The 13891-nt window shown below is 47.5% G+C and overlaps 1 protein-coding gene across 6 annotated transcripts in view; it reads right to left on the reverse strand.

Annotated features, from left to right (window-relative positions):
- TFCP2L1 (transcription factor CP2 like 1) overlaps positions 1 to 13394 on the reverse strand; it is a 74169-nt gene extending 60775 nt beyond the window's left edge. For 5 of the 6 annotated variants that reach the window (XR_009541202.1, XM_060153035.1, XM_060153036.1 and 2 more), the window contains exons 1-3: positions 13249 to 13394; positions 12595 to 12624; positions 9625 to 9776 (exon numbers count right to left, since the gene is read on the reverse strand). Coding sequence is in view for 5 of the 6 variants with exons in the window: in XM_060153035.1 (XP_060009018.1) it covers positions 9625 to 9776; positions 12595 to 12624; positions 13249 to 13310 (244 nt within the window). In the remaining variant the exon portion in view is untranslated. The remainder of the gene's footprint in view (positions 1 to 9624; positions 9777 to 12594; positions 12625 to 13248) is intronic. The other variant, XM_060153034.1, reaches the window with a different exon arrangement.
- Between the last annotated feature and the right edge of the window lie 497 nt (positions 13395 to 13891).

The raw sequence follows: 13891 nt of genomic DNA on the forward strand, positions 1-13891 counted from the left end.
CTCCTGACTGACCCTGGTGCCTCTCCCTAAGGCCCTCCACGTGGGAACCACGAGTAACAAACTGTCTTTCTCATGGTAATGTCTCCTTATCTTTTGGCCTCACAATGCCTGAAAAATAATAAAACCTCCATTGAAAACAGATCGGGACATCCCTGCGTCATCAGGTCCCCAGGGGAGCAAAAGGAAAAGCACAATGCTTCAGGGTAATGTGGAGACTGGATTCAGATTTACAGCAGCCAACCTCTGAACACATACCAGCACGGCAGGACAGCTGATGTGTCTTCTCTTTAAATTAATCCAACTCTATTTAATGTGTTGCTTCATTGATGCTGCATTTGTTCTCATATTATAATTTCTCATATAGTGTTTCTGGAGGTCTATGAAGAAATGTTGCCTGCCATCAGTAAACAAAGGATGTTGCAGCCTCAGCCGCTGCAGTCACCCCCCAATGATGCACCCCGAGGAGACTCAGAGTGAGAAAGTATAGGATACTGACCCTAGGTAGCTAAGGTGCATACCAAAGGAATGATTTCAATCAGCCCAGACTCTTGCATCTTCCCATACATAGAAAAGCGTTAAATTCCTTACCTTGAGCTGTCTGGTTTTCTTTAACTTTTAACATAATTCTTTTTTTTTTTTTTTTCTGCACCACACAGCTTGCAGGATCTCCATTCCCTGACCAGGGATGGAACCTGGGGCCCTGGCAGTGAGAGCACCGAGTCCTAACCATTGGACCACCAGGGAATCCCCTTACATAATTCTTAAGATTATGTCATTCCTAGTTCATTGGACCCCATGGAATTAGATTGTCTAAGTATTCTATCTTAATTTAATTAAATAGTCCACCATTGCTTAAAGCATAACTGACATGTGACACGACCAGGAGACCTTTGAAACATTAAAAATCATTTCTCTATGCTGAGCTGTGATAAGAAATCTGTACAAGGAAGCTCCTATTTATTTCAATAAATGTTGGTCTTAAAAACAAAGAAATAGGGACTTCCCTGGTGGCACAGTGGTTAAGAATCCGCCTGCTAATGCAGGGGACCCGGGTTCGAGCCTTGGTCCGGGAAGATCCCATATGCCGTGGAGCAACTAAGCCCCTGTGCCACAACTACTGAGCCTGCGCTCTAGAGCCCATGAGCCACAACTACTGAGCCCTCGTGCCACAACTACTGAAGCCCGCGCGCCTAGAGCCCGTGCTCCGCAACAAGAGAAGCCACCACAATGAGAAGCCCATGCACTGCAATGAAGAGTAACCCCCGTGCGCCGCAACTAGAGAAAGCCCATGAGCAGCAACGAAGACCCAATGCAGCCAAAAATAAAATTAATTAATTAATTTAAAAATATATATGTTAAAAAAAAGAAGAACATTATTTAAAAAAAAAGAAATAATAAAACCAAATCAATAACCAAAACCCCAGCTCACTTCTTAGTATTTTTATTAGCTGATGAATTCATAAATGAATTATGAGGAGTTGACATCTGGGAAAACATTTGTTCCTTAATTTCTGGGTTTTTTATTTAAGCTTTGTTGTGTGGTTTATAAAATCCTTTGCTGAGGAAACATTTCCAAATTTTATGGAGCCAAAATAAAGTATCCTGGCACAGCAAAAACAAACAACAATAACCAATACCTCAGTTAATTCTCAAGACAACACCTGAAGTTGTTCTGTATTTTACAGAAAACACAGTTGACAGGTTCGGTGACTTGGGAAAGAACAGAGAGCCAGGAATTGAAACATGGGTGTATCCAGCTCCAAAATTCCTGGCTTTCAATCTGCCACCAAGTTTCTAAGAACGGATAATTAACAGCATTATCCTAATTGGTGTTACCAACAAAGAGAAAGTTTGTTTTGTTTTGTTTTGTTAATTTAATAGCACATGCTGGATATCCTTCATGGATATACATAAGGATCTACTTCATGCTTTTTATGGCTGCATATTCTACCAAATGAAAGTGCCCTGTTCAATAAGTTATTTGGGGGCAATATGATGGTTGGATTCCCACCTCATTCCTTCCATACCAAAATAAGTGACAAAGTATGAAAGACCCAGGTTTGGGGGTGGCGGAGGAGGACATTTCTAAAAAACAAGTGAATAAAAAACAATTTTTTTAATTTTTTAAAAAAAGGAATTCCCTGGAGGTCCAGTAGTTAGGACTCGGTGCTCTCACTGCTGGGACTGAGGTTCAATCCCTGGTCAGGGAACTAAGATCCTGCAAGCCACACAGTGTGGCCAAAAATTTTTTTTAATTAAAAAAAAAAATTTTTTTTTAATTTAAAAATTAAAAAAACCACAGGTGAATACTATTAAGATCTTAAAGTGCAGAAGGTCTTTCCCAAATGGGATGTGAAACATTAAAATCCAATAAGCCTGATCACATAAAAATTTATTAAAACTTTTATTATGTAAAATAAAGAACAAGCAAACAAATGAAAGAAAAATGAATAAAATATATGAAAGCGTGGGAAAATATTTCTAACACATTATCCCACATATGCAAAGAGCCCTTACAAATAAATTAAAAAGGATGAAAACTCCCACTTGAAAAATGGGTAAATCAGATGAAAGGCAAAAAAGCATAGAAACAATCAAATCAAATATGAAAAAATATTCAGCATCATTGAGGAAGTGAGGAAAGTATTGAGGAATACCTTATATTTTCCCCACTAATTACCAAAGGTTAAAAAGTGTTGGCAAAAGGATAGAAAAATAGACATTCTCCATTCATTCAAAGAAGTTCTGTGAGCCAGGCACTGTATTAGGACTAGCAGTGAACAAGATACCCAGGTCTCTGCCCTCTGGGAGTTTATGTTCCAGGTGTGCAGGGATGGAAGAGCAATGGTGAATAAGGAGGAAATAAACAATTATTCAGATAGTTATTGTTCGTAAAACGACAAATTGGTGCAACTCCATTGACGCTATTGCATGGCAACACGGCAGATGCTATCAAAATGTTGTGCCGGCCATTCTATTTCTACATATTTATTCTACAGATATTCTCACTCCTGTTTAAGCACAAAGATATGTGTACATGGATGATCACTGGAGTGCTGGGTGTAATTATGAAAAAAACGGAAACAAGCCTAATGTTCCTCAAGAGAACAAATTACACAACACCCATACAATGGATCACAATGTAACCAGTAAAGATCAGCTTTTTTGTTTGTTTGTTTTTAATGTACCCACATGGGAAGACTTTGAGGATACACTGTTTGGTGGGGGGGGGGGGACAAAGTTGCTAAAACAGTACACATAATATTATCTCATTTCTCTTACAGAGACACACATTCCTATAAGTGCGTATGTGTGTGCACCTATATAATTAGACATACATTTAATGTATGACTAAGAAAACTTTGGGAAGTGGGATTATGGGAAGCTTTTTAGAGTACAAATTTCTGTACTGTTTGGCTGTTCTGTTTAACAAGAAGTATGTGCTACTTTTGCACTCAAACAATAAGGGAGAAAGCATTAAAAAAAAAAAGCAATGTATGTAAGGGTCATTTGGTTTCCTCAGTTTATATTCCCAAACTTCAGGCTAAAAATTAATCTGGAAAGAAAACTTCAGCTAAGCAGGAAAGATAACAAACAAAGTAACTAATCTTTTGCCTCATTCCTTAAATTCAAAGTCACTGATATAACTGGGGAGAGGGGAAACTATGTGGCGTACCATTTGCCAGACATTTGTTCTTCACTTAATTTTCGAGGCAACGCACAAAATGCTACCCGGCTCAATTCCACAGGTGAGGAGCCCGAGGATTTGAGAGGTTAAGTGATCCCCCTAGAGCAAAAGCTGCCTCAGTTCTAGGATCTGGGAAAACAAGACTTCCCGCTGGGAGTTCTTATCTCCTGACCATTCCCTCAGGTCACGGTGGGCGGAGGCATGGGGAGCGGGGGTGGAGTAGGAGAAACTGTAGGGTTTTGGGTGTTGTTCAAGGAAGCATTTTCTCTCGGCTCCATTTCGGCTCCTTCCTGGCCTTCTTCCCTGCAAGGCTCCTACGCGGCCCCTCAGAGCTGCACCAGGCGTTCCAGGCGGCAGGCATGGCCCCTGGAAGTGCTAGCCTAGAATCCTGCCTGTAGGGAGCCCTAGGAAAAGCGGGTGCCTGCCCCTCCCAGAATTCCCTTTACGGTCACATCGATGCTCAACCACTCCCCCCAAGCATGCCAGATTTCACCCCTCTCGGCCTGTAAAATGAGAATAATACATTTTAGGGGAATTACTCAAAAGAGAATACCAGGGACTTCCCTGGTGGTCCAGTGGTTAAGACTCTGTGCTCCCAATGCATGGGGGCCGGTTTCGATCCCTGGTCAGGGAGCTAGATCCCATGTGCTGCAACTAGAGATCCCTCACACTGCAACTAAGACCCTGTGCAGCCTAAAGAAAGAAAGAAAGAAAGAATACCATAAAGTGCTTTGGGAATTCTAAAGGCTAGGGTCCTCACCTTGCAATTAGAGTAATCCCTAACACAACAACTCACATCTTGTAGGGGTCCAGCGCTTTCTGTGATCACAATTTTTTTTTTTTTTTTTTTTTGCAATACGCGGGCCTCTCACTGTTGTGGCGTCTCCCGCCGCAGAGCACAGCCTCCGGACGCGCAGGCTCAGCAGCCATGGCCCACGGGCCCAGCTGCTCCGCGGCATGTGGGATCTTCCTGGACCGGGGCACGAACCCGTGTCCCCTGCATCGGCAGGCGGACTCTCAACCACTGCGCCACCAGGGAAGCCCCTGTGATCACTATTTTAAAGACAGTATTTTAACATCCTGCATAGGAATGTCTCCTGCAGGTTACGTCTATTATCTGGTTGTACAGTGAATGAAGAACGAACAGAAAAGGTCAGCAGGCCTTCCTACCTTTAACCTATTCCAAAGCTACCACCTTTCAGTTCTAAGAGGTACAATCCTTAGTTCTAGAACCAACCCTGTGTTAATCTTTCAATTAGGAAAAGAAAGGATTAAAGTAGCAAAAAATAAAATAAAATAAAATACATCAAGGTCCCAATTTCATGGCCACGTTAACTTCCTAATAGGACTAGGGGAAACATGTATCCACTTTACTATTAATAATAGCTAATATGTGAGTTCATATAAAGTGCCACACACTGTTTTCAGTGCTCTTCCTGCATTAACTTATTTTAGCTACATAGTAGCATGTACTTAGTAGGGATTCTATTTCCTTCCTTTTACACATGAGGAGTTGGAAGCACTGGGAGGTTGTTTAAAGGACGTACCCAGGGAGAGCTGCCCAATAGCTCAGCCTCAGCAAGGCAGCGGGAGATCTTGGCTATCTGGTCTACCTCTCCAGCCATATACATTCCTACTCCTCCTCATGTTCCAAACCCTAGTCATACTGAATTGCTTAGGATCCTTCATAAACTGTGCTTTAACTGCACCCACACCCTACCCGTTCTTGCCTTTGCACGTGGCTTTTCTCTCTCTCCCGGAACCATCCTCTCTTTCCAAAGGACAGGAAGTTTTATTCCATGAATGAATGAACATAAGACTGTTGGGAAAATCCATCACTATATTTAAGATCGAAGAGTTGCTTTGGTAGGAAATTCCAAAGTTTTCTCCATAACAAGCCATTCTTGCAAAGCTGTTCTTATCTCAAAGCCAGAATTGCCTACACAGATTGCCTGGGGTCCTCTTTCTTCTGATCTCCCTGACTCTCCCACCACCTTACCTACTTCATCCCTTGCCTCCGGCTCCAGCCTTCAGGAAACATGTCTCCACAGTGACCTTCGGCCACTGACAAAGAGATTGGCCTGGGAGTTTGAAGACCTCCATTCAACAGCTGTCTACCCCTTCACCTTAGGACTCCATTTCAGGGGAAGAGCACGTACTTTGGTTCTCAAACCATTTTCACTGTATCCAAAACTAGCCGTTGGGCTTGGTGATAAGACACCCACAAGGAACACACCTTATCCAAGCCATGATGTGAGGGCACTGGTCTGACACCGCACTGAAAAATGAGCATCCAATGGTTTAAATGACTTTTTCATTTACAGATCCAGCATCCCTTCCATGTCTTTGGAGAACCTTAAACACATCATTACAAGAAAGAAGACATGGGATGGCCTCAGAGAAATAGTGCCCTAAACATCATAGAGCCAACGCAATAAACATTAAACACTTAATAGCAAACTTTTTAATTAAACAGAAAGGTTTTGACTGTTGACTGATATGTCAAAGCTCCTTTTCTTTTAAACTGATGCTTATTTGTCATATGACATAGGCATAGAAGCTACTTTAAATAAGGTACATTGAAAAAGATAGCAAGTACAGCATTACTGATAATAGCAACAAAAAGAAAAGAGAGGGGAAGAGAGAGAAAAGTGAAATGGAAATAAAATAAATCATGCTTATTTTTAAATTTTCTGAATATTTACAGAGCATCTACTATCAAGGCACCAAGCTTAACACTTGGGATATAATGTAAAAAACACAGACATGGCTCTGCCCTCACAGAGCTTCCATTCTATTATGGGAGACAGACACTCAAGTAATTACATTGTATATTTCATCCCAGCAGTTAAGACAATAATCAGTCTTAAATAATAAAAGAAAATAGTGAAATATTACACAGACATTTTAAATGATGTCTAAGAGGTTTTATAATAGAAAATATTACAAGAATAGTTTAATAAAAGTAAGAAACAACTTTATAAAGTATATGATCTCATAAATATTTTTTTAAAAAGTACAGAAGGAAGATTCAATGGTTGTAAAATCCATCTGTAAGAATAGGTGACTGAGAAAGGTTAAGAAGAATGATAAAAGGAACTTCTACTCCCAAAAAGGGAAACATACTTCCAAGCTACAATTAGTTCAGCTAGAAATGGGGCAACAATCAGGTGTACAGGACAAACACCTACACATCTGTTTCTGGACCCATAGTTTAGACTATGGCTTTTTAAATGTTTCGAAAGTGGCATTTAAACCAGTGAGAATAAGAGGTAAACTAGGCATTAACTAGTAGGTCAACTATTTAGAAAAATAAGTAAACTTAGACTTTTACATCACATCACGAACTCCAAATGTAACATATGAAAGTATAAATCCCACTGGTAAAGCTGGGAGAAAAAAAGAAATACATATATTTTATATAGTAATAATCCAAAATCATCATTAAATGACTAATTATCGTTTCCAAAAGAATCCCAAGCACATTGCAATGTTAAAATTTAGAAACCATTACATGAACTTTAGGAAACCACTAAGCTGATTTTGGGGTGGGCAGGCATTCTAAACATAAAAGGAAAATCATTTTAGAAAACTGAAAGACTTGACAATAGATGTTGAAAGTCAATTTCTATCCATGACATACATCTCACACCATAAATATAGTTATCATAAAATAAATATGGTTAAATGGTCGGGGAAAAAATTGTTTCCAATATATGGCAGCTAAAAGGTTAATATTCTTCATTTAGGGTATGCTCTTACAACCCGTGAGACGGAACCATCCCAATAAGAAATGTGCAAAGAACATGAATTTAACTGATGGAGAAATTTAAAAGACCAATAAATATATTTTAAATATTCAACCACGTTAGTAATGAGGTTACATTTAAATGCTAGTTTAAGATTAAGCCCTGTGGGGACTTCCCTGGTGGCGCAGTGGTTAAGAATCCGCCTGCCAATGCAGGGGACCCAGATTCAATCCCTGGTCTGGGAAGATCCCAGATGCTGCAGAGCAACTAAGCCCGTGCGCCACAACCACTGAGCCTGTGCTCTAGAGCTTACGAGCCACAACTACTGAGCCCACGCGCCTAGAGCCCGTGCATTGCAACAAGAGAAGCCACCGCAGTGAGACACCCGCGCACCGCAACGAAGAGTAGCCCCCGCTCGCCGCAGCCCGCGTGCAGCAATGAAGACACACCGTAGCCAAAAATAAAATTAAATAAAATAAATAAATTTATTTTAGGAACATATTAAAAAAAAAAAAAGAAAGACCTAAAGCAAATACACTAAATTAACACAGGGGCAACTCTTTCTGCCTCTTTTATCTTCTCTGTATTAGCAAAGGATAACTCTTTTAAAAAGACCTAGTGTGTTGACTGCCAAACGTTGTTGAAAGGTGACTGAAAGAAAGGAGGGATGGGGTGGAGGGAAGGTAGGTGGGGCAGTCAAAGGCCTTAGAGATGGGGGAGGGGGGAGGCGGGCGTGCTGGGCCAGCAGCTGGGCCTCTGACCCCAGGATGGGCCAGGAACAAGAACCTCCCCTGACCTCAGCTCTCTGTAAACCTCACCCAGTTTCTTCATGCTGCACTTAGGCAAGAGAGCAGAGGCCCAGAGGGGAAAACCACTGCTCCAAGATATACAGGTTGGTAGCGTTTGACCTTCTGTGAAAGAGAAAGGAAAATGGCCAAAGCCATTCCGCAAACAAGCACAGACACACAGAGGCATTCTTCCACACGGCCAGCTCACCTGCCGTCAGCGGTCACCCGCCTCAGCAAATGGAACACAGATCTCAGGGCCTGAGCCAGGCACCCGAGAGCCGACTGAGCTCGGCTTGGCGACCAGCTGAGGCCCCAGAGCCCCCCACAGGGATAAGCATGCCCTTGCCCTGGCCACGTCCACAGGCCGGTGCCGAGCCACCTGCTGATTCTGAGCTGGTCCCCGGCCCAGAAGCTGGCCAGCTGAGCTGTCAGAGGCAAGCCTGATGGTCAGGCTGGACTTCCGCCCCCGGCTGGCTCCCCAGGTCGGGAAGCCAGAGTTCTGCAGAAAGGAGGCCGCCCGTGGAAGATAAACTGCAACCACACTGTCATCCCCTGCCCTTCCAGAAAGTACGGCATCCCCCTGCCCCTCGGCTCTGCCCACTTTAAACACAGGGGCAACTAATCCGCTGCATGCCAGGGCGTCTGAGGCGACCCAGAGGGGAAGGGCAATAAACACAGGCACACAGCATAGAGAAACCACAAAAACACCATCGGTTAGGCCACTGGTCCACGGGTCCTGATAAAGGACATCAGAAATGGAACAGGCACTTCACACGCCTTCATCCTCTCAAACCTCACAAAATGACGCTTCTCATTTCACACGTGAACACACTGAGGCTCAGAGGAAAAGTCAAAGAGCTGGGAAGCACTGGGGCTGGAAAGCAAAGTCAAACGCCCGTGCCATTTCTCCCAGGACACGCTTGTCCCCATCGCCACGAAGGGCTCCTGCCTGGCACGTGTGGAATCCGGCCCCTGGGCTGCGTTAGGATGGGCCTTCCCATCACTGCCGGGTGCAGCTCCAGAAAGGGCAGCTGACCTTGTATACCAAAGGTGCTCAATCTACGTCCGGGAAAGGACACCGGGTGTGGTCCCAGCAAGTAGTAATTATAAGTATGGTTGCCAATCACTGAGCATCATCTGCTCCCTGGAGGGCCCATACGAGGAATGTGAACCTTCACTCATTTGGCCTGAGTGAAACATAGCTGATGTGTCCATTTCTCAGATGAAAACACTGAGGCTCAGAAGTCTCGCAGCTAGGACACCAGCGCTCCTTTCCCGAACCCCAACTCTCCCACCCTGACAAGGTAACAGGCCCAAATGGGTCATTCAGGTCAACTGCCCACTCCTGGGCGGTCTCCCCAGCCCCAGGCTCCACCCCGGCCCGGTGCTCCAGGACTACCTTGGTTGAGGTAGGTCAAAGTCTCTTCGTGCAGCTTCACAGCTGGGGACGTGGCGGCACACAGCACATACTGCAGGGGTGGCAGGCGGGCCTCGTTCTCGGGGGACAGCTGGGGCTCCTCCTGCTTGAAGATGGGCAGGGCGAGGACGTCGCTGCAACACAGGAGGGAGGGGTCAGGAGCAGGGTCCCCGGAGCCCATTCGCAAAGACAGGGCCATGTGGCCAGCCCTGGTGTCAAGGGCAACGCAGCCCAGCATGGTGCAGCAGGCGGGTTCAGCCTACCGCACCGCGTGTCACAGATACTCTAAGGTGCTTTCCAGTGAGGGAGACCAATCCTGGATGATTCTACTTTCACGCCAAGACCTTCGAGAGATTGATTCAGATGCCGCCTGGTTGCCATCCACAAGAGTCTGGCTTTTAGAATAAGAGCCCGAACAAAATTTTTAATCTTTTTAAATAAACTGTTCCAGTTATTGGCCACTTCTCAGACCAAGACAATTTCCTGTCCTCCGGACTCTGGAAACCATGCAAATGGAGAAACTGCTTCACCCACCCAAACTGAGACAACCCTCCACCCTTCTAAAAAAAAAGGACAGCTGGCCCATAAGCCCTGTTTTAAGGGTCATACTAATATCTCCTAAACGCAAAACAAGAAGGACCTTGGTTTCTGTTCAGTTTTCTTACCCAAATGGAAAATACTGAGATGCTCAAAGATTCTTTTCCTCCACCTCTAAACAAAAATCCCCATCAGATCCAAAAACTCAGCCTAGGACTGGATAACTTGTTTCTGGATGTATCTCTTAAGTGCCTTCCCAAGGAAAAGAGAAATCCTTGAGAACATGAAGGACCTGAAAGCAGGAGAGACGTGGTTACGCTCTCTGGATTATGAACAGATTATGGCACGGACACCCATGCCAAAACGGTGCCCGTGCCCTTATCTTAATAACCCTCTACCCTCAGAGCATCCTGGGTTCTGAATCAGATTCACTGACCCCACTTCACTATATAAACAGCAGAGTCACTGGTATAATCTGCTCCTCAGACAGCACCACAAACGAGTAGCTCTAAAACACAGACCCGGCACACACCCCAACATGTCGCAACAACTCTCAGAAGGAAAAGTCTGGCTTGGGGCTCACGTGGAAAACCTCCCCTGTGGGGGGCCAGCCCTGCCACCATCCATGGCCCTGGCTCTCCCACCCCACACCTTCCTTTGCCCAGACCGGGGCACACTCCCAGCCCAAGAGGTTATCTAGGAACAGGGGAGAAGCAGGCAGGCGTGCTCCCCGGGCGATTGCATAATTTTGTGTTTGCCCAGACCATGTTAAGTTAATAATCCATGGGCTGGTGCCTTTAAATTTAAAAAAAGGGAGGGATGCAGGGGAGGAGGGTGGCTAAGAGCCATCACTCAACAGTAACTTGTTTCAAGCCTGGCATCCTTATTTGCTGAGCAATAAAGTCACCAGGACATGAAACAGAAGGAGGGAAGAAGGGAGTACAGGCCGCTACCTGGGAAGGTGAGACAACTTGCAGAGGTGCCGCTCAGTGAGGAGAGGACCAAAAAGAAAATGCACAAACTAAACAAAAGGACAAGACCTTCGCTCTAGAGCCAGGGGGACCAGAGGCATATTCACTGACCCTCACCTTGGCGTTCACCGAGGTCAACCTCTCCAAGGGTGAACACCCCAGCTTCCAAGAAGTGAAATTAAAATAGAGTGTGGGGACCTCCCTGGCTGTCCAGTGGTTAGGACTCCACGCTTCCACTGCAGGGGGCGCGGGTTCAATCCCTGGTCGGGGAACTAAGATCCCGCATAATGCTAGGCATGGCCAAAAAAAAAAAAGAGTGTGGACCAACATGCTTTTTAATCCATGCTCCCCAAACGACCTTTCACCCCAACTCGCACCTCACCTCACCCCGCTGAATGCAATACCAAACTCCTAAAAGGTACTCCCCAAAATCCCATCTCCGGAGCAGGGGCACCTCCCGCCCAAGAGGAGAATTATTCCCTAAAAGGATGACATTTTCGGTATCCAGAAAGTTTTAAATACACTCACTTCTCCACTCAGGGTCACCTCCAAACTTAGTTCTAATCTATGGCAACATCCCGAATGGCCACAAACTATAAAATTCAGGCAAAATCACACCTAAAACTGCATGGTGCGGTACAATAGATGTATCCCATTGTAGCATTTCAAGTAAGCGAATAGACACAGCCTTCTGCCAGGGATTAACATCTGCCCAGTAGGGGACTTGCCTGGCGGTCCAGTGGTTAGGACTCCACGCTTCCACTGCAGGGGGCACGGGGAAGTAAGATCCCCGCGAGCCGCAAGGCATGGCCAAAAAAAAAAAAATCTTCCCGGTGGGCTTAACATCCCCCAGAGCAGTCTCCCTCTGGTGACATCACCATGGTCTGCAGAGAAGCCATCAGTCCTTAATTAAGACCCTAGACTTCTGCCATCCCCTACCACTCTGGCCCATGATAAAACACAGCAGACACATTACATAAACCCAATCACTCCTTTGCCTTCTGAAATGGGGATGCCTTCGGGGACGACTACTGGACAAATATCTATCAAAAGCCAGGATTTCCAAATCACCTGTACTGCGAAATCTGACTTGAAACTTCTAGGGACCAAAAATAAAAATGAAATGAAGCATGCAGGACGGGCTCTCACTGTGGGGCAGCCTGTACCAGCGACTTCCCACCTAGGTCCCACAATTCACTTTCTCTGAGCTCACACCAAATGCCCTTTGGGTTAAATTAGGCACATTTCATAAACTGTGACTAGGATGGAAATAAAGACAGGCTACAGCTGGTTCAGGCGAGTTCAGAAAGTGAAATGACCGCCCATTAGTACCCGGCCAGCTGCACAACAGGGAAAAACAATCCTCCAGGAACTGAAGCTAACGGAGGTGCCACTTCCTTCAAGGGGACAGGGGAGAAAACTTTGCAAGACAGGCAGGACTTACTTTTCCCTTTGAAGAGCACTAGTCAAATCCCTGCAGAAGAAGAAAGATTTCCATCAAGGGCAATCAATGTGCGGGCCTCGGGCCTACACACGCAAGACCACCTGGTGGGAGGGGGGACCCTGTCCCTCCCAAGCCCCCGCCCGCCCCCGCCGGCCCGCGAGGCCCAGCGCAGGGCTGCGCTCGCCGCTCACTCGCCCCTCGGCCGGAGCAAGGACACTGGAGAGGACGCGAGGCTCGGAGAGGGACCGGGCGGAGAGGGGCAAAGAGCAGGGAACTAGACTCCCCGGGACAGGCTCCAGACCGACGGCAGGAAGTTTCCTCTTCTCCGACGCGAGCGGGGAGAGGAGAGACAGGGAGGCGGACGGCCCCGGAGAGGCTGCGGCCAGAGATGCGCGCTCTGCGCCCGCCGGGGTCGTCGGGGAAGCAGCCCCCGCGGGCACCAGGCTCCGCAAACCCGCCTCCCGGGGGGGTCCCCAACTCTGAGCGTCGGCTCCCGCTGGGGTCGGTCCGTCGGTCCCAGGCGGGACTCTGGGCGGGTCTCCCTCAGTCCCCCAAGGGCAGACAGAGGGGAGGCGGGGACGCAGCGGGGGCGCTCGGGACCCCTGGCCCGGCCGCCCCGCTCCCGGCCCGCAGACCCCGGCCCAAGCCCCTTACCGCAGGTAGCTGCCGGAGTTGTGCTGGTTGTAGTGCTCGGGCTGCGTGTGCCAGAACAGCATGGCTGGGGCTCCGAGCCCGGCCCGACCCAGGCGCGCGGCGGACGGGACGCGGGGCGCGCCGACCTCTCTCGGTCACCTGCCAGCAGCGCTCCCGACCGCTGGGTCCGCCCGCCCCCGCTCATTTATGGACTGCCCTGGGGGCGGGGCCTCAACCGGACCCGCCCCCAGGCCGCGCGGCCGGGAGATGGCTCCAGCGGCCGCCTCACCTGGTGACCCGCACGGGCGCGTCCTCCCCGGGAGCGAGCGCGCCTCCAGGGCGGCGACCGCGAGCGGGCGGCGCGGCCGCGGGCGGGGGCTGAGGCCCGGGCTCCATCCCGGCCCCCGGGGCGGGGCCCAGGTAACCGTCACCGCAGCCCCGGTGTCACCGACGCGCCTCCTCCGCGCGCCCATTCGCGCGGCCCCAGGGCGGGTGCCCAGGGCGGGTCCCCAGAGCGGTACCGCGGTTGGGGAGAGGCCGCTGTGAGCTTGGATGTCAGGGACCCCGACCTTGCTCTGCCTGACCCCTTACCTTGCTCTTGCTTTTTCATAGCACTGTGACACTCTCAGAAATCGTGTTTTGTTTTGTTGTTTAATGTACGCTT

This window comes from Lagenorhynchus albirostris, chromosome 6, assembly GCF_949774975.1.
Source record: "Lagenorhynchus albirostris chromosome 6, mLagAlb1.1, whole genome shotgun sequence".
Lineage (NCBI taxonomy): Eukaryota > Metazoa > Chordata > Mammalia > Artiodactyla > Delphinidae > Lagenorhynchus > Lagenorhynchus albirostris.